This window comes from Portunus trituberculatus, chromosome 44 (assembly GCF_017591435.1).
Source record: "Portunus trituberculatus isolate SZX2019 chromosome 44, ASM1759143v1, whole genome shotgun sequence".
NCBI classification, from domain to species: Eukaryota; Metazoa; Arthropoda; class Malacostraca; order Decapoda; family Portunidae; genus Portunus; species Portunus trituberculatus.
The window spans coordinates 8,526,685-8,545,917 of NC_059298.1; the positions used below are offsets into that span (position 1 = coordinate 8,526,685).

Consider the following 19,233-nt stretch of genomic DNA (forward strand, 5'->3'; position numbering starts at 1 on the left):
TATGTATGATTTTATTACCGGTAATTCTAAACATATAACAGCATCTTTTACTGCAATATTTGTTTACTTCAGAGACTTAGCTAACGAGATACCATGTAAGCCGAAAACCACTGTACGGATGGATGTATCAACTCTCAGACAGTTTGTTACCACCACATTAACAAAGAGATTACGTATAGGACTGTTCTTTTTTTTTTTCTGCCCAGTGTCTCGGCTTACAGTTCATTATCTCTTAGCATTAAGTGATCATTAAGACACACACACACACACACACACACACACACACACACACACACACACACACACACACACACACACACACACACACACACACACACACACACACACACACACACACACACACACACACACACACACACACACACACACACTTAGATCCATCCCACGGCCAAGGGGAGACAGCCAGCGGGAAGGATCTGATCGAGGTGTGATTTCCTCTACTTTTATTTTACTGTTGACCTTCTAACCTTTTGTCGGCGTATGCTGTGCGCCCGAGAGAGGGTGGCGAGGTGAGCCAATAAAGGATGACACGCCGATGCGAATATCTTTCAACTTTTACCTTTTTCCATGTTTCCCTTTGCACTTCCTTATTTTACCTTTGAGGCACGTAGAAGGTTTGGAATCCTTCCTATTCCCTTTGTTGATTTGTGAATAGTGGTACACACACACACACACACACACACACACACACACACACACACACACACACACACACACACACACACACACACACACACACACACATACAAGGGGACATGAAATGTGAAAAGAATATATATATATCAAAAATAATTGAAAAATATTTATGTTCAGTGTTTATTTCTGCTAAATGTTTTATTGGTGCAGTGTGTGTGTGTGTGTGTGTGTGTGTGTGTGTGTGTGTGTGTGTGTGTGTGTGTGTGTGTGTGCGTTTGTGTTTTCAGTGATATCATTCAAACATATTCACCATTAATCTTTTTATTTCGAACAATAATGACTGACCGCATTCCTGCATAACTGTGATGTATAGTCATGCAGTGAGTTTTAGTTTACTCTTTTACATCAAATAATTGAATTCATCTATTTTGACCTCATACAACACATGTTAACACACACAATACCAGTTGCTGTCTGTCTGTTTGTTCGCTTGTCATTCCGTCTCTGTCTGTCTGTCTGTCTGTCTGTCTGTCTCTTCCATTTGAGCTGCCGATAACAATGAAACTTGAATGAATGAACGACAGCTGGTATTATGTGTTATTCATTATTCAGTGTGGGAGGAGGGGAGAGGAGAAAGGAGGGAGGCTTTCAGGTGAGGCCGCAACACAGCTCTCTCTGCTCTCCTGGATCTCCACACGAGTCTATACCTGTTATCAAGACACCACCTGTGAAAATAGTAAGTATTAACTACCACCACTACCACTACCCTTATCATAATCTCCATCCGCATCATCATTATTGCTTCTTAACACTACTGTCACCATAATTATCCATATCATAGTCACCATTACCCATTAATCATGCAACTACCATCACTCCCCTAGACTCAGCATCATTAATGGAAACTTTACGTAATCATTTCTTCCACTATCATCGCTATTGTCGCCACTGCCACCTTCAACAATTTAACACCAATTTTGCACCTATCATCATCATTATCAGTAACACCAATAACAAAAACTATGTTCACCACCACCAACACCACTACCACCACCACTACCACCTATAACAACAACAAAACTGTCCTTCCACAACAAAATAAAGTTAGAAATTATCAAAACATGATCAAAATAACAGAAAAATTAATATGACCGTGCTGTTTTTAATCAGTTCATTATCACTGTCTGTTATTGAAATTTACTTATTGTATTTATCAGCTACTCTCTCCCCGCGCTACGTTTCAGCAAAGGAGACACTGCAGGAGGCGTTGCGTAAGGTGGACAGTTAATGAAGGCCCTGAAGGAGGAGAAAAGCAGCAGGTCCTTCACAATGGAAAGGAACACGAAAGGAAAGGAAGTCTTTGAAATCCTTGGCAGAAATTACGAAGATGCGATGAGGGCCTGGAGTTGCAGATGAGTATTTGTTTCCCTCATTAATATTTAGTAGTGCTCTTCAAATTAACTTATTCAGTGGTTCTTGTTCTGTTCTGCTGTCGATCTGAAATGATAACTTTTACATCAGATGTTTACCAAATAGTAAGAATAAAAGACAAAGTTATAAATATTCGTCCTTCATTATTTTTTTTTTCAAATTTAGCTCTTTGATTCTTTTAATCTAGTTCCGATGTTAAAGTGGAATGGTAACATTAAGTAGAAAAGGTGGCAGAAAGAGAAACATAGTCTGGAGTAGGGATATTATGCTATTTTGTGCTTCTACTGTAAGTCTTCGGAGAAAACTTCCATTAGATATATTAAAGAGAAGCTGATTGAAACAGGGCAGCTTCAGGTTGGAAGGCTGTGAGCCTTTACTATAGTTCCCCTTCTTATTCATTCAACTGACCTCGGAGTAGTGGAGGGAAGGAGCACCGAATGGAGAAACTTTACCCAGAAAACACTATCAAGATACAGCAATTAGATAAATATAGATGTATCCACAAAGTTATTTACACAAAAAGAATATGTATACGCTTGAGTTTAACTAGTGCTGGAAAGAAAGAACATTTACATGCAAATCTTTTTTTTTACGAAAGTTAGCCATTGCCACAGGATCTTTAAACAGAAAACGTTGCGTGACGTCACTCTGCAACTTGGCCCGCCGGAGCAAACATCGATATTCTGCCGCGTCACTCGCTTTCGTCCCAACTCTGAAAGTATCGCCCACTCTGAAAACAAGACCTGGAAACTAATACTTTCTAAATCGCGCATCTGTCGTCACTCAGATGGAAGCATTTTACCACTACTTGTATAATGCCACCCTGCTGAACCAAGAAATACTAAGGTTGACTCACTGGACAGCTGTTTGCATAATCTAGCACGAGGGGGAGCAGGAGAGACACCGCTGGAGTGATAGGTCAGTCGGGGACCAGCCGCTGGAGGGGACACGCCGCCTCCTGTGAGTGTTTTTACCCGTTGGTGTGGCGACCCGCGTGAGTGTGTGGTGACCTGTATATGAACATAGACGTGTGAGCGTGTGGTAGCGAGTAGGTGCTTGGATGTGTGTGGTGCGATAGAAGTGGTGTGAAACGCCGTAGTCACGGTGGAGTATTCGTGACTGCGAGAGGTTGTGTACGTTATTGGGACACCAGGTAACTTCGCGTGTGTGTGTGTGTGTGTGTGTGTGTGTGTGTGTGTGTGTGTGTGTGTGGTGTGTGTGTGTGTGTGTGTGTGTGTGGTGAGAGAGGCAGGGTTGGTGAGGTGGTGTTTCTTTACTTGGAGGGGTTTTAAGGGGTTTCGACGCAGTGAAATGGGGTTAGTGGGCTCCGTAGAGTGCCGTGTAGATTTTTCGGGTGTGTGTGTGTGTGTGTGTGTGTGTGTGTGTGTGTGTGTGTGCGTGCGTGCGTGCGTGAGTGAAACTGCGTGCACGTAAAAGGACGAGCGAAGGACAGTCCGGGGAAGAAGCCCATGAAATATTTACACAGTTACTTCATAGCATGCGAAGGGCCAGTGACGGACGGACGCGCGCTCACTCATCTTTCATACGCTTGATTTAAACCTTTCCTTCACCTTCCCTTCACTTATAACTCTCTCTCTCTCTCTCTCTCTCTCTCTCTCTCTCTCTCTCTCTCTCTCTCTCTCTCTCTCTCTCTCTCTCTCTCTCTCTCTCTCTCTCTCTCTCTCTCTCTCTCTCTCTCCTTCCATCACTCACAACCCTCACCCCCACACACACGCACACACGTAATCACCATCTACCATTCTTATTATTATCACCACTGTTACAGGGAGATCGCCAGGCGGGCAGACGAGGGGGCGAGTAAGGGCCTGACGCGATGGTCCACTGCCGGAGGGAAGCAGCGGGTGTGATGTGTCTTATCCTCCTCCTTGGACGCTGCCAAAGCCTTCTTAGGGTGAGCGGATAAGTGCCTCAGTTAATTAACAAGGGAGACGTGAAAATTGGATTGATTCAAGGTCTCAAAGTTCGTAAACCGCGTCCATCCTTTCTTACTTTCTTCTCCTCTTCTTTCCTTCTCTCTTTTATTTTTTTTCTTTTTATTTCCTTCTTTTCGTTTCTTATATTTTAAGTACCACTTCTCTCCATGTCTTCCATTTAGTCTCCTTATTTACGCCTGTGTTCTTAAACATCATGGTCTCTCAACAGAACTAATTTTTAAACACACCGGAGATTCATTATTTTGTTTTCATCATGCTTTGTTTTATGAAGGGTACGGAAACCTTTTTAAAAATGTATCTTGAATCGTGAAAAAAAAGCTATCAAAAACTTCTAAAATCTATGTCTGGTAAGAATAATCGAAATACAAGTTAAACGCTGAGTTGATAATGTGCCTTTTTTATCATTTTTACTTTAGATTCGATACTCTTACGAATGATTACCACACCGAACAGCCACGGAAGTGCCAATAATTCTACTACGTTTTGTTTTATCTTCGTTATATTACCTTGAATCCTTTCAGTCCTTCTCGCTGTGGTGCGGAACTAACACACGCTCGCACTCTTCTACCGGAATGAAGCGGTCTGGTGAGCCTGCGGTCAGTTAGTCTCGAGTACGTACAAATGTAATGGTCTGGTGAGGATGAAGGGGAAGTCCTCAGTCTCTCGTGAGCGGCAGTGCTTTATGTACTTGTAGTGGAGAATAAGTGTAGACATGACCTCCTTTGTTCCTGTGGTATTCGGAGCCTCTGCTTGTACTTTTCAGGGTTTAGATGTGGGTGTTGATAAGTGTTCAAAAGGAATATGATGGTAGTTGTGATTTTTTTTTTTTTATGAATGCATTTTGATATTTTTCTTCTTCTTCTTCCTCTTACTTGTACATATATCGAATGTTGTACTACCTCATGATTAGATATTTAGATGTTAGTTGTTCGATGTATCAATTTTCAGTCCAAAAGCATTTTGATGACTTGGTGATTTTGATAGAAGTCTTCCTGTTTTTATTTGTTCATTAGTTGTTATGGAAAAATATGCTAAACATTTTGTAAAATATTGAGGTGAAAAGAAAACTATATGCTTTACAATCTGTTTTCCCCAGCTTCAGTAAAAGATTGCGTAACATTTTGCAATTATTTTTTTGCCTAAAGAATAGACAAGCACTTGTGGGAAAAAAATAACTTTGATGGCTTTCCCATACAGAATGTCAGAAACGTTCATTAGTGAACTTGACTTTCATTATGTTACTTGAAAACAATTAAAATTCGCACCGTCTTCAATTTACATCATTAAATTGCTTGAAACCATTAAGAGAAAAAACATCTTTTATGCAGTTTGAACACGAGATCCTTCCCCACAACACCAGATAAAACAATGTTGTATTGAAAGATTTATGCGTAATGATTAATTTTCAATAACAAGTTCATTACAACACCTCGATACTTACTTTTTTACTTTTTTCTTTGCATTATGAATCACTAACATCAAACGAGCAGAAATGTTATCCAGCTTTCGGTTAAGGCGAATAAAAAATAACTGCCACTTCTTACCCCTGAGATTAGATTAAAACATTAAATGAAAACTAACAAGGTGGCATTAATCAGCTTGCAAATAATACACGATCCTTAATTGCCTAGTATACTGACACTATTCCCTAATATTACTGGAGGAGTTCTCGAATGCTTACTCAATGCCCTATAGGATTTTATCTTCCTCAGAACACCGTCTCTGCTGCCCCGGTGCTGCTGACTCGCGAAGACCTCAAGTTTCTCTTTGATGATAGTGACGATGGTGAGTAGAGAGAGAGAGAGAGAGAGAGAGAGAGAGAGAGAGAGAGAGAGAGAGAGAGAGAGAGAGAGAGAGAGAGAGAGAGAGAGAGAGAGAGAGATTGGAATTATTCTTCATAATTTCATGACATATAATAGAGATTACTAAAAAATTACGAAGTAGAATATAAAGTAGCAAAAATAACATTCATAATTTACAGCAGTCTATGTGACAAACAGATGGAGTATTGAATTGTTAACTAAAAACTTTTTACACTGTGTTAATTGAATGTAGGTCATTGCACATATCAAGCTGAACTGAACACACACACACACACACACACACACACACACACACACACACACACACACACACACACACACACACACACACATACACGTCATTTTCTCATTCGTGTTGCGTTTAATTAAGAAACAACAGCTGTCTCCATCTTCAGCAGCACGAATCATTTTAAACACTGGTCACCTTCAGAGGAAAAAACACCGTGGGCCGGAGATCAAAAGCAGCGCTGATGATTATGTCCAAACTAAGATAACGAGCCAATGCATCCTTGATTAAAACCTCATTAACGGCAGCGGATGAGTTCATGAATATTAATCAAGACTCAATTAACCACCCACTACTACTCCACTCTCTTTCTCTCTCCATCCCTATCCTTCTCCTTCTCTTGTTCCAGTCCCCAGCCACTCCATCGTCCACCTTCGCTCCAAATCCCGGGAGAAGCGCTCATCCCCGGGACTCACAGAAAACCCGGGGCTCCTTGACGTGACCATCGAGGACCACGGCAAGCAGGTAGAGTTTGAACTGAGGCCGAATAATCAACTGGTGTCGCCGGAGTTCGTATTGGTGGTGCGCAGTGCTGACGGCGTGGTGAGGGAGCGCGGCGCCACCAGGCCTTCCTGTGTGTTTTCTGGTGTTGCGAAAGGACACCCAGAAATCACCGCCGCTTTGTCTGACTGTGATGGCCATGGATTTGTGAGTATAGAGTGACTATTTGTTGTTCTTACCTTATTATGAAAGGGATTTATTGATTCTTTATGTAAGAGGAGCAATGGCTAAAGGTAGCAAAGAGAGAGAGAGAGAGTGTGTGTGTGTGTGTGTGTGTGTGTGTGTGTGTGTGTGTGTGTGTGTGTGTGTGTGTGTGTGTGTGTGTGTGTGTGTGTGTGTGTGTGTGAATGAATGAGCGAAAAAAAAGTCAAATGATTTTTCCTCGTAATCCTTATGAGATGAATCGTAAACACATACACACACACACACACACACACACACACACACACACACACACACACACACACACACACACACACACACACACACACACACACCTTGATTTATCCTCTTTCATGCACTTAGCAGTGGGTCGATCGGTAGAGCTGGCCAATAAATCAATAGTAAAACAGCTGCTGTGGGAATTACCAGGCTTGGGAAGTCCCGGCTGGAAGTGAGTCCGTCAAAGAAATTATGTAGACGCCGAACTGGAGCGACAAAACTTAATTAGTCTTAAGTCATCCTATTCTAATAAGATAATTAAAGACTACAGCGTCGACATATTGAGAGAGAGAGAGAGAGAGAGAGAGAGAGAGAGAGAGAGAGAGAGAGAGAGAGAGAGAGAGAGAGAGACTAACTTCATCTCCTCTCATTATTTTACCTTTTAACTCCCCTGGTCCATTAACATGTACACACACACACACACACACACACACACACACACACACACACACACACACACACACACACACACACACACACTCCTCACCAACACAACATCCACCGCCACCACCACCACTACAGCAACCAACAACTGAGTAAACACGAGCAACAAAACAGTCAACATTCGTCTCTAAACATTAGAACTTGAAAAATGTGTCGTGTGGTGGACAAAAAGAGGAAAGAAAAAAAAAGTTTGTAAACGAGAAAGAAGCGAACGCACACGAACAAATACATACGCACACTCACTCACAAACGTAAGCTCACACGCACACATACAAACTCAGACGGACACACACACAGGCGCACCGGTCAATATTACATGTCACGCATTAGTTCAAGGTCATATTTGGCGCCACGCGATGCCTGGCGCCAGCGAGTGAGCGGCTAGTTACCGGTCGAAAAAGAAGGAAAGGAGGGAAGGTAGAAGAATAATTGATTGTAAGGTTACAGTGCTGAGTGAAGGGGGAAGGATGACTAAGAAGAATATTACGTAGAAAATTAAAGAAAAAGACGAGACAAATGAGAATGAATGAAAGAGTAGAAGAAAGAGGGACGACTAAAGATTGATTGAATGAAGCAAGATATTACTAAAAAAAAATATGACGTAGAGGAGTAAAAATAAAAGAAAAAGAGGGAAAGGAAAATAAAAAAAAGAAACAAGAAGATTGAGAATGATTGATAAAGAAATGAATGGAAGAAAACATGAGAGAAAAAAGAAAAAAAAGTCGTCAAGTAAAGAGGAAGGGAATAGAATAAAATAAAGACGAGGATAAAGAAGAAAAAAATAAGAATGTAAAATGAAGTAGCCAGAAATATAAAGAAAAAAATCATTCATTGCTTTTAGTAATGCAGTTCATGAATGTAAAAATATCTTGTGTGTGTGTGTGTGTGTGTGTGTGTGTGTGTGTGTGTGTGTGTGTGTGTGTGTGTGTGTGTGTGTCTGTGTGTGTGTAGTATCACGAGTGCCCCATTGATCACAGAAAGGACGAAGAAAAGTGTTGAAGGTCAGAGAGAGAGAGAGAGAGAGAGAGAGAGAGAGAGAGAGAGAGAGAGAGAGAAGAAAAAAGAAACTGCAAACAATAAGTAAGGAAAGAAAGATATATAAACGAAGAGGAGGAGGAGGGAAAAGCAGACTCACATCGTGTAAACAATTTCAATCCCTTTAGCCCTCCGCTGCGTAATTGCTCAGGCTACAAATACTTCCTTCCTCCCTTGCCTTGTTTAGTCCCAAATGCCACTGGAGGGAAATTAATGAGCGTGACAGCCATCAGGTTTACATAAGGCAAGGAAGGTCATCGTTTTCTTTCTCTCTCCCCATTTTCTTCATGTTTTCTCCCTTTCCTCTTTTTTCTTCGGCTTTTTTTTTATATTCCTCCTTGCCTTTCCTTTTTTTCGTTTTATTGTCTTTTTTCTGCTTTATTTTTCCAGCTTTATGTTTTTTTTTCGTTTGGTGTTTCGTTTGCTCTCTATTCTTCATTCCTTTCTTCATTCTCATATTCTTCTTCCCTCTTTTTTCGTATTCCTCCTTGTCTTTCATTTTTTTTTTATTTCATTTCTCCATCTTTATGTTTGTCTCGTTTAATGTCTCATTCGCTCTCTATTCTGCATTCCTTTTCTCATTCGCATATTCATTTTCCTCTGTCTTTTTTCTCCTTCAGTCATTCGTTTTCCTACTTTCTTTTCTTTTTCTTTTCTTTATCCTCTTCTCATTTTTCATCTCTCTCTACCTTCTCTTTTCAATAACCCCCCCTTTTCATTTTCATCCTTCCTTTTGCAACTACTTTTTTCTTCCTCCTTCTCATATTTCCCTTTTACCTCTGCTTTCTCCTCCCTTTTTTTACTTTCTTGTCTTTCTCCAATTTCCGACTGTTTTCCCATCTTCTTTCGTCCTTCGTCACGTTTTTTACCGTTTTCGCTTCCCCCTTCTGTTCTCCCCTGCCTCCTCCCACCCTCAAACTGCCTACCTGTTTACCGTCGTGTTTACATAACCACTCGAGCATGCCTCCCGCCGGCCCGTGTATATTAATTGCCTTGGCTACACCTGTGTTTACTGACAGGATCCTGAAAATGACCTCGATTGTAATAGTGTTAATCATACGTGTAAACCTCCATGCATGTATTTAATTCCTGTGTTTGTATTAGCATTCACTATTAATTGCTTCCCGTGTTTGCTTGAGTGGAAGAAACATATAACGGATGGTTTGCACACTGCGGTTACTTTGCCTCCCCTTCCTTTCCCTGCCCTGAGGCGTAACCTTCACCTAACCCCGGAAAGCCAATCATTGCCTCGTGTCACACTAGGCCACGTGCAATATTGATGCCGTCTGTCGATTTACACGAATGCTCCTTAAATTCGGAGAGAGTTGGAGTGCTGATGCGCGCTTATCTGGGTGGAAGGAGGAATCGATGCCTTCAAGTGACCTGCATGTAGGGGTTGTGGGGGTGTGTGTGTCCCATGGGTGCTGTGGTGGCTCGTGTGAGATTCAACTTTTTTTATTTCTTTCCTCTTGTTTTTGTTTTTGTTCTTGTTCTCGTTCTCGTTCCCGTTCCCGTTCCCGTTCCCGTTCTTCTTTTCAAGACTTTGTGACACGTTATGAATTTACGCTGTGGTGTCACGCTGCTGGAAAAACCAAGGCTCCATCGCTAAGTGCTTCATCGAACGGACTCGCTCTTATAAATGAATAACCAAGTAACTCACCTAGTAGTTATCGCTTCTTACTATTGTAATATTCAGGAAACTGTGGAAAATAATAAGTATGTAAGTACGTATTTGAAGTCCCTGCTTTTTATTGAAGTTCATTATGTTAACGTGAGAATTTGTGGCACAGACTGGCGTCATCATCTCGGGGAATGAAACTCACATGATAAGGCCGCATCCTGGACTGCGTCGGCGGCGGCGACAAGCGATCATAGACGGGGAAGAAGGTCTCACGCCGGACGGCTTACACATCATCCACGCCAGGAAAAAGAACATGAAGTGCGGAGTTTTCGGTAGGTTGGCGTGAAGGTGACATTAACCTCTATATATCTAGGCTATCGATGTGAACAATCTTACATAACACCCTCTATTGACAGACCTAGAAGCCATGAAGGCGCCGCGCGTGCTAGTGGAGCTGCCACAGGAAGAGGCGACGAGCCAGGATGAACAGGATACAGACAGAGCCAAGCGGGAGGCGACGGACGAACTGAAGATCGAGACAGCAGTGTTCGTGGACGACGACATGGTGACGTTCATCAAGGAGAGGTACCCGCGTCTGGAAGTGAAGGAGACCATCACGGACACGGTCTTCGCCATCATGAACGGGGTGGTGTGCTGCTCTCTGCCCTGTTGTTCTGATCTTGCACGAGTAGCATGCAAGTGGCAGTGAATTTATCATTGGGGTGAGATGTTGTGGATGTTAATGTTAACCACACCACGTCACGTTAATATCATAGAGGCGTAGTTTAAAAAGGGATCTGATAGAGCAATTCAAGTTGCGTAAGACATGTAACAAGGGTTAGTAGTCATTTACCTTTAAAAAAAAAACTAACATGAATGTACATATAGGGATGATAAGATCGATAAGGGTTTTATGCAAGTATTACCATGTCCAGACTTATTGGTTTCTCATTTTTTCCTAATGTTCTTATGTTATTTAATTGCTAGATATTTCAAACCTCGATACGTAACAAGTGAAGATCACACAAAATCGTCCACCTCTTTTTATACGGAAGAACTTTCCAGTCAGATTGTGCAGCTCATGTTATGTTCCTTTGCGTAAAATATCTCGGCCTTCCTTAGCACCTCGGCGCTGACCTGCAGCCTCGCTGTCCCGCTCATCTGCTTGAATGAAAAGCAATTAACTCCCAGGAAACAAACTTGCCAGTCACATGTCAGACAACTTGGAGGCAGTTTTGCTCGCTCGTCACACACACACACACACACACACACACACACACACACACACACACACACACACACACACACACACACACACACACACACACACACACACACACACACACACACACACACACACACACACACACACACACACACACACACACACACACACACACACACACACACACACACACACACATACAGAAAGTTCAAAATGTCACTTATTCATAACTCCTAAAAGTTGAATGCTGATTTTTTTCTCATTGTTACGCAGAAGAAAACATGATATCACAAATAATAGCATGTGCAGTCTTTGAATCGTGATTTTTACGTACCACATGAATTACCTGAGATGACGTGAATGCTCCTTGCCGACAGGTGGCTCTGCTGTACACGGCGCCGTCCCTCCAGCAGCACCTCATCATCACTGTGGTCAAGCTGGAGATCATTGAGGACAGCACCAAGGGACCTGACAAAGCGCACGGCAACATTCAACTGTAAGGAAAGGAAAATGAAAGAATATGCAAAAAATATTACAATGCTTATATTGATAGCAAAGAAGTGAATTAACTGTCATTGTTGAATCTATTCCGAATACGAATTAAAGGATGATGTGGAAAATAACGTGCAATTAAAACATATACAAGGATCCCTTTGAAAAATCACACGGAAATTAAGAACACAGACTCTTGTTTAAACTAAGTAATACACCTTTTCGTCCTTCCCCCTCAGGTACCTCAGTAATTTCTGTTCGTGGCAAAGGAACCAGAAAGGCAAGATGCGTGAGAACTGGGACCACGCCCTCATGTTATCTGGATTAGACTTGTGGGATGGAGACCCGGACTCAACTTCCGTCATAGGTACTTAGAAATATAAGGGAGGAAGAGATGGTGGTGGTGGTGGTGGTAGTGATAGATGTAGTAGTATGTAGTGGTTGTTGTGGTGATGGTGCTTCGATAATATTATGATGACAGTTGAAGTAGTGGTTGTGCTGGTGATGATCATGCTGTGGTTGTAGAAAAAAAAATAAGTTGAGTAATATAGAAAAAAAAATAATAAAGAAATTAATATCAAACGTTCACAGAAAAAAAAAACAGGGTGAGTAATAGTAGAATATGTAGCAGAAATAGAAAATAACAAAGCCATTAAAGTATTTTAGGAGCAACAGAGCTTTAAAAAGTTGTATATAAAATTCAGAAGTAAGGGAAAACTAATTATTACTATCATATGAACCATAAAAACTTATTTAAACACAAACAAAGGCCTTACAATAATCAAGTATGTGCAAGAAACAGAAAAAAGATAAATAATGGAATGTTGAATCTCTATACAGTATAGTTCCAACCCTCCTCTCTTCCTGCAGGCCTAGCATGGGTGGCGGGGATGTGTCAAGCCAGCTATTCGTGTACCATCAACGAGGGCACCAGCTTTGAGTCTGTCTTCGTCATCACCCACGAGCTCGGCCACAAGTAAGTGTTCCTGGAGTGAAGGTCTTGCTAGCTACTTGATACAGTGCTAAGTATTCTTCATCTGCTTTAGTATATGAAAGGAAGTTGTAGTGTGATAATAATATGATTGATAATGGATTCCTCGTTTTATTCCTTTTTTTTTTTATCTGTAGCAGAGAAAAGGAAGCCAAAATAACATTAGTATAATTATCTAAGATTGTTTAGGTATTCTTCATCTTTGTGCTCTGTATATCAAGGGATAGGAACCTGTAGTGTCAGCACGTCTGATTATCCTTTATTTTTCATGTTTGAAGGAGTTTCCATTAGAGATAAAACTACAACTAAGCATTTTGTCATCCTCATTTTTCTCCAGCACTTTGTACTTAAAAAACTGGCATGACACACACACACACACACACACACACACACACACACACACACACACACACACACACACACACACTCTACACGGCCCGGTAGCTCAGTGGTTAGAGCGCTGGCTTCATAAGCCAGATGACCGGGGTTCGATTCCCCGGCCGGGTGGAGATATTTGGGTGTGTCTCCTTTCACGTGTAGCCCCTGTTCACCTAGCAGTGAGTAGGTACGGGATGTAAATCGAGGAGTTGTGACCTTGTTGTCCCGGTGTGTGGTGTGTGCCTGGTCTCAGACCTATCCCAAGATCGGAAATAATGAGCTATGAGCTCGTTCCGTAGGGTAACGTCTGGCTGTCTCGTCAGAGACTGCAGCAGATCAAACAGTGAATTACACACACATTGGTGTGTAGATATGGAGACGGGGCCACACGAGCATAAAGCCCAGGCCCTGTAAAACTACAACTAGATAAATACACACACACACACACACACACACACACACACACACACAGTAGCTCAGTGGTTAGAGCGCTGGCTTTACAAGCCAGAGAGCCGGGGTTCGATTCTCCGGCCGGGTGGAGATATTTGGGTGTCTCCTTTCACGTGTAGCCCCTGTTCACCTAGCAGTGAGTAAGTACGGGATGTAAATCGAGGAGTTGTGATCTTGTTGTCCCGGTGTGTGGTGTGTGCCTGGTCTCAGGCCTATCCGAAGATCGGAAATAATGAGCTCTGAGCTCGTTCCGTAGGGTAACGTCTGGCTGTCTCGTCAGAGACTGCAGCAGATCAAACAGTGAAACACACACACCGCGTAGTGTAGTGGTTAGCACGCTCGACTCACACTCGAGAGGGTCCAGGTTCGAATCCCGGAGGCGGAGAGGCAAATGGGCAAGCCTCTTAATGTGTAGCCCCTGTTCACCTAGTAGTAAATAGGTACGGGATGTAAGTCGAGGGGTTGTTGCCTTGCTTTCCCGGTATGTGAAGTGTGTTGTGGTCTCATCCCTATCCGAAGATCGGTCTATGAGCTCTGAGCTCGCTCCGTAACGGGGAAGACTGGCTGGGTGACCAGCAGACGACCGAGGTGAATTACACACACACACACACACACAAAGTACAGTACATACTCTCCTATCGTCTACCTCATAGCTCTACACTGCACATATGACAACCCCGAGAGAGAGGTTTTATACTTCCTTTCAATCTCACCACTAGCGCCCCTATTTGCCCTGCAGCCTCGGTATGTCCCACGACGGCTCGCGGGACGACAAGAACACATGCAGTGCAAACAAACACCTCATGTCCTCGTCGACGGGCCCCGGGAAGGTGACATGGTCTTCCTGCTCCAACCGAGAGCTGAAGGATTTCCTGAGCAAGTGAGTTAGAAAATTACAAAAAGGTATTATTATTAACAAATGATGATTTCGTGAGGTAATTAAGGCTCGAATTCTCAAACACTTTCACTATATTTCAAAAGCCTTTATTCAAATAAGCAATAGATTTTAAGGTGGTTTTTGTATACAGTTCTAGAAGCAGAGCGACAATTAAGATCTTTACATTATCAACTGTTGAAACACTCTTGAAAACCCTGCTGGTCATCTCTGTGACCTTCGAAAATAGTCGTGGTGAGAAAGCAAAGCGTTTCTGAATACATGCCTATAAGTTTCCGGCTATACTGAATGAAATGAAATATTATTCCTTGACGCCACGCCCTTTCCTACCCGCCTCCCTCAGATACACCCTTGAGTGTCTGACAACGACCTCTCTGGTGCCACGGAAAGGAAGCATCAACGGGGACAGTCTGCCCGGGGAGGTGTACTCCAAAGAGGAACAGTGCAATTTTGCTGAGGGCTCTGGATTCAAGCCTTACGTAACCTCCAAACACCCATATAACGTGAGTACGTGTGCTTATAGTCAGCTACCTGATTCACCCCTTAGTATCATGACATGTTTCTATATTCATTCTGTTTACTATATACCTTCAGAAACTTATGTTAGTGAAGACTGTGGCCGTTAACCTTCTGACTGACATAGACCCTTTCTAATTCCAATAAGATCGTCTAATCGTATACAAATGTCAATGCAAAATTGTTTCCTACTACTCAAGGGGTTAAGTAAATAGATAAGTAAGAAGCCTGTCGAGATATCCATAAGGTGTCTGTCTTTATGAAAAAAATGAGGATGCAAAACGAAATTATGGTGATATTGATAGTGATGGAGAGGAGAAAGAGGAAAGTTAAATGGTCATTCTGGTGTTGTGTCTGTATCTTTGCGAGGAGCTATCTATTCCCTCCTAAACTGTATCACCAACTTTAATGTATTCCAATATCGTTATTTTGGTGGAACGAGGTTGTACTGACGTGTCTTTATAGTAATAGTAGTAGTACTATAGTAGTAGTAGTAGAAGTAGTAGTAGTTGTTGTTGTTGTTGTAGCAGTAGTAGTAGTAGTAGTAGCAGGAGGAGGAGGAGGAGGAGGAGGAGGAGGAGGAGAGGAGAATGGCAAGGACGAGTAAGAGAAGGAGGAGGAGGAGGAGGAGGAGTGAAATAACACCAATATATATCAATATATCAGAAAGTAAAGTACGTTTCCTGCAGCTTGGCACTCATTACATTAATTAACACTCCACTCACGCTGCACATCATTCCCCGCGAGGATAACGTACCAGATAGTAGCTTCAGTGGTTCGCCTCAAGAGAGGGAATTTAGTTCAAGGAGTGTTTTGTCCCGAAGGAAAGAAACATGCAATTACTCAACTTCTTTCTTCCTCCTACCCCTCCAGGATGTGTGTCGAGAGCTGTGGTGCCAGAACACGACACATGCCCTCCGCACACATCCGGCGCTAGAGGGCACCACCTGCGGCATTAAGAAGGTAACTAATTGACCTGGATTTGCTGAGTTTGTCTAATTTCATCTTTGTCTTTGTGTCTTCATTCTCTCTCTCTCTCTCTCTCTCTCTCTCTCTCTCTCTCTCTCTCTCTCTCTCTCTCTCTCTCTCTCTCTCTCTCTCTCTCTCTCTCTCTCTCTCTCTCTCTCTCTCTCTCTCTCTCTCTCTCTCAATTTGTTTGTGTTGCCAATCTTTCAGTCTGTGTGTGTGTGTGTGTGTGTGTGTGTGTGTGTGTGTGTGTGTGTGTGTGTGTGTGTGTGTGTGTGTGTGTGTGTGTGTGTGTGTGTGTGTGTACTCACAAACACCATAAGCATTGCACTGTGGTTGAATCATAGGAGAATGATCACGTTGGAGATTATGATGATGATGAAAACTGCTTCTTCAGCCTTACTGTCGCCATTCACTTCTTAAAGTCAATCAATTTTGCTCCTTCGTCCAGTTCTGTATCAACGGGAACTGTCAGATCAAGCCGCCCAGGAAGGTCACCGTCACAACGCCTCCCGTCACCACCACTACCACTACTACCAGGGCTCCGCGCAAAGAGTCCAAGGGGTTCTCAAACCTCCTCTGGCGCATCAGGAATTTGTTTAAGAGGTGAGGGACGAGAAGCCCGAGAGGAGTGTTCCGTAATGATGGTGCATTGTTTCCTCTGAGTTTTATCTTGTTGAGATTGCATTTTCAGTGTAACAGGTTGGCCTTTCAACGTCTCAGGTGTATAAGATAATTGTTGTGACTAGCTCAAATTTTATGTGGGTTTGTCTTTTATATCACTTGGTAGATTTTGGAACATGATACCACTGCGATGTGTGAGAGAGGGGGTGGTGGGGAGAAAGAAGAAAATAAGTCTTAACTTGAGAAATCAAGACTTAATAACAAGAACATATTCTCCGACAGTTGGTTATAATGTGTGATTTACCTATGTTTCAGTAAGAAATCAGAAGCAAGACATTGCTAAGTAGATGTTGTAGATAAATTGTTACATGTGTTTACGTTTGTTTAATGTAATTCCTTTTCTAAGAATTTTTTAGTCATATAGAATATTGTCTACCATATTGAGGCAGCCTCTAAGTGAATGCAGCCAAGGTCAAAATAGGCTACGTATGAGTGGATTTGATATGGAATAGGTAGTTGGTTTTAAGTAAATTTAGTAATATACCACAGCTAATGCACAGAGGCCGAAAACACCGTGGCTTGCTCATACTTTCAGAAATAAAAGTACAAACACTGACCCTCGGACGTGGTGTTACAGATACATGTCCCTGCGGCAAGAACTCCCAGCCAGTGTGTTCACCTCCACGTGGCGGCTGACACAGTCCTCCCAGTGCTCAGCCACGTGCGGGGGAGGCTGGACCAAGGGCGAGATTACCTGTACCACGGCTGATGGCAGTGTGCGTCTCGGGGACGACCTGTGTAATCCTGACTCCCGCCCAGTGCCATGGTCGTCTTGCAACACCAGCCCCTGTGCCTCCTCAGATGGCAGCGGTGGTGGTGGCATCCTTTTCCCGAGCGACTGACTGTGGTGGTGGTGGAGGAGGAGGAGGAGGCGTTGCCCTACCTCCCCTGCCTCACTGTTTTCTCTTCTCTGTCTGGTCCTCATCTATTCTTTACTTTCTTTTTCCTACTGTTTCGTAATCCTCGTTGTATCGTTCCCTCCTGCGTCCCGCCTTCACCAATTTGTGTCATCACTGCACTCACTCCGTCCATCTCTTGTGATACTTTCGATATCTTTACGAAAACTGTATTCCATTAATGCTCACCGTTCCATCACGTCAACATACTATTAGACAAACGCAATGTGTCTATGGCAGTATTTTCAAGGTACGAGTTAGTTATGTATGTATCTCTATATAATACGTATATTTTTTCATCATGCTGACCACGACACAACTCAAACAAACACGTCATAACCGCCCTGTAGTATTCCCTATATACTGACTAGTTGTTCCCTAAGAGTAGATATAATAAAAGATTATATTTTCATTAATAATGAAGAAAACAAGGCACGTAAATACTTGTATGTGTGTATGGCAGTGGGAGGGAGAGGAAGGTAGAAAGTTAAAGAAAGAGGTGAGGAGTTGGTCCTCCCGTCCATGACTTTTAGACAACCGCAATGATCTGTGATAATGACACGAATAAAGGCATGACGTCCACAGGGTTCTTAGTGCAACCTTTTATACTGATGGATGACGGTGAAATTATGCAGCATGTCGGTAACGGTTTGCTGTCACCATCATGTATCATACTCCTATATCATGTTTTATTTATTATGATCTTATTCAACTTCCGATTCCACTTATTTTCTTGTATTATTTATTTGTTTACATAAAACTGCTTTGTTTACTATGAACAATACATCTTTTTAATGAAGGCAATGTACAAAATCCTTATCTTTTTCAGATAATATACTACTTCATTATATGAGTCCAGTGATGTTCGACTACTCGAGAGTCGGAGAGTGGCAGTGACACCACTCGCGTCAGTCTTTACTTAGGGTAGGTGGTGGATAGGACTGAAGTCATTCCGATCTTACCATTCTGGTTCATCCAGCCCAACAACCTGGTCACTCCGGCCACTTGTATGATACGACGAAACAATGCTGGAAACAGTGTTGCCACTTCTGAGAAGTAAATACATCCCTCACAACAAATAAACTTGTTCAAGCTAGTGATCATGTGTACAACAAGCATTATCTGATCTGTATGTGTTGTCCCCAGCAGAAAAGCCCACCCAGAGACTGAGCAAGAGCGGGGATTCCTTCATCCTGCTGGGAGTGAAGAGGGAGTATGCTTGGATTGGGAAATACTTTCTTTGTCGCACTGAGTCATCCTTAGCCATTAAGATAGTGTGCTCCCTTCACGTACAGTACAAAACCACGGTAAGCCATACCTGGACTAACCCTTACTGTCTATTATAGTAGCTTTAAACTGTAACGAGGTAAACTTGTCGTGTCTCATAGATCATGGCTGGTTTAAGTGTGGAGCGGGACTGAAACTGGCTCGCTGCATCATATTTAGATATATGAACAATGAATCAAAATAAGTCGTGTGTGTGTGTGTGTGTGTGTGTAATGCCAGTATTATCTAGCTATATTATAATTTGCTAGTATTTATGAGA

The 19,233-nt window shown here is 42.5% G+C and overlaps 1 protein-coding gene across 5 annotated transcripts in view; it reads left to right on the forward strand.

The window, feature by feature from the left end:
* Nucleotides 1-18,267, forward strand: part of LOC123519008 (A disintegrin and metalloproteinase with thrombospondin motifs adt-2-like) — a 321,375-nt gene extending 303,108 nt beyond the window's left edge. For all 5 annotated transcript variants that reach the window (XM_045280124.1, XM_045280125.1, XM_045280126.1 and 2 more), the window contains 15 exons: nucleotides 1,270-1,393; nucleotides 1,902-3,048; nucleotides 3,875-4,000; nucleotides 5,756-5,828; nucleotides 6,502-6,800; nucleotides 10,364-10,526; nucleotides 10,611-10,840; nucleotides 11,797-11,915; nucleotides 12,151-12,278; nucleotides 12,782-12,887; nucleotides 14,470-14,610; nucleotides 14,969-15,128; nucleotides 16,015-16,104; nucleotides 16,559-16,713; nucleotides 17,369-18,267. In XM_045280124.1, coding sequence (XP_045136059.1) covers nucleotides 3,923-4,000; nucleotides 5,756-5,828; nucleotides 6,502-6,800; nucleotides 10,364-10,526; nucleotides 10,611-10,840; nucleotides 11,797-11,915; nucleotides 12,151-12,278; nucleotides 12,782-12,887; nucleotides 14,470-14,610; nucleotides 14,969-15,128; nucleotides 16,015-16,104; nucleotides 16,559-16,713; nucleotides 17,369-17,633 — 2,007 coding nt within the window. In that variant the 5' untranslated portion in view covers nucleotides 1,270-1,393; nucleotides 1,902-3,048; nucleotides 3,875-3,922 and the 3' untranslated portion in view covers nucleotides 17,634-18,267. The remainder of the gene's footprint in view (nucleotides 1-1,269; nucleotides 1,394-1,901; nucleotides 3,049-3,874; nucleotides 4,001-5,755; nucleotides 5,829-6,501; nucleotides 6,801-10,363; nucleotides 10,527-10,610; nucleotides 10,841-11,796; nucleotides 11,916-12,150; nucleotides 12,279-12,781; nucleotides 12,888-14,469; nucleotides 14,611-14,968; nucleotides 15,129-16,014; nucleotides 16,105-16,558; nucleotides 16,714-17,368) is intronic.
* Nucleotides 18,268-19,233: the final 966 nt, after the last annotated feature.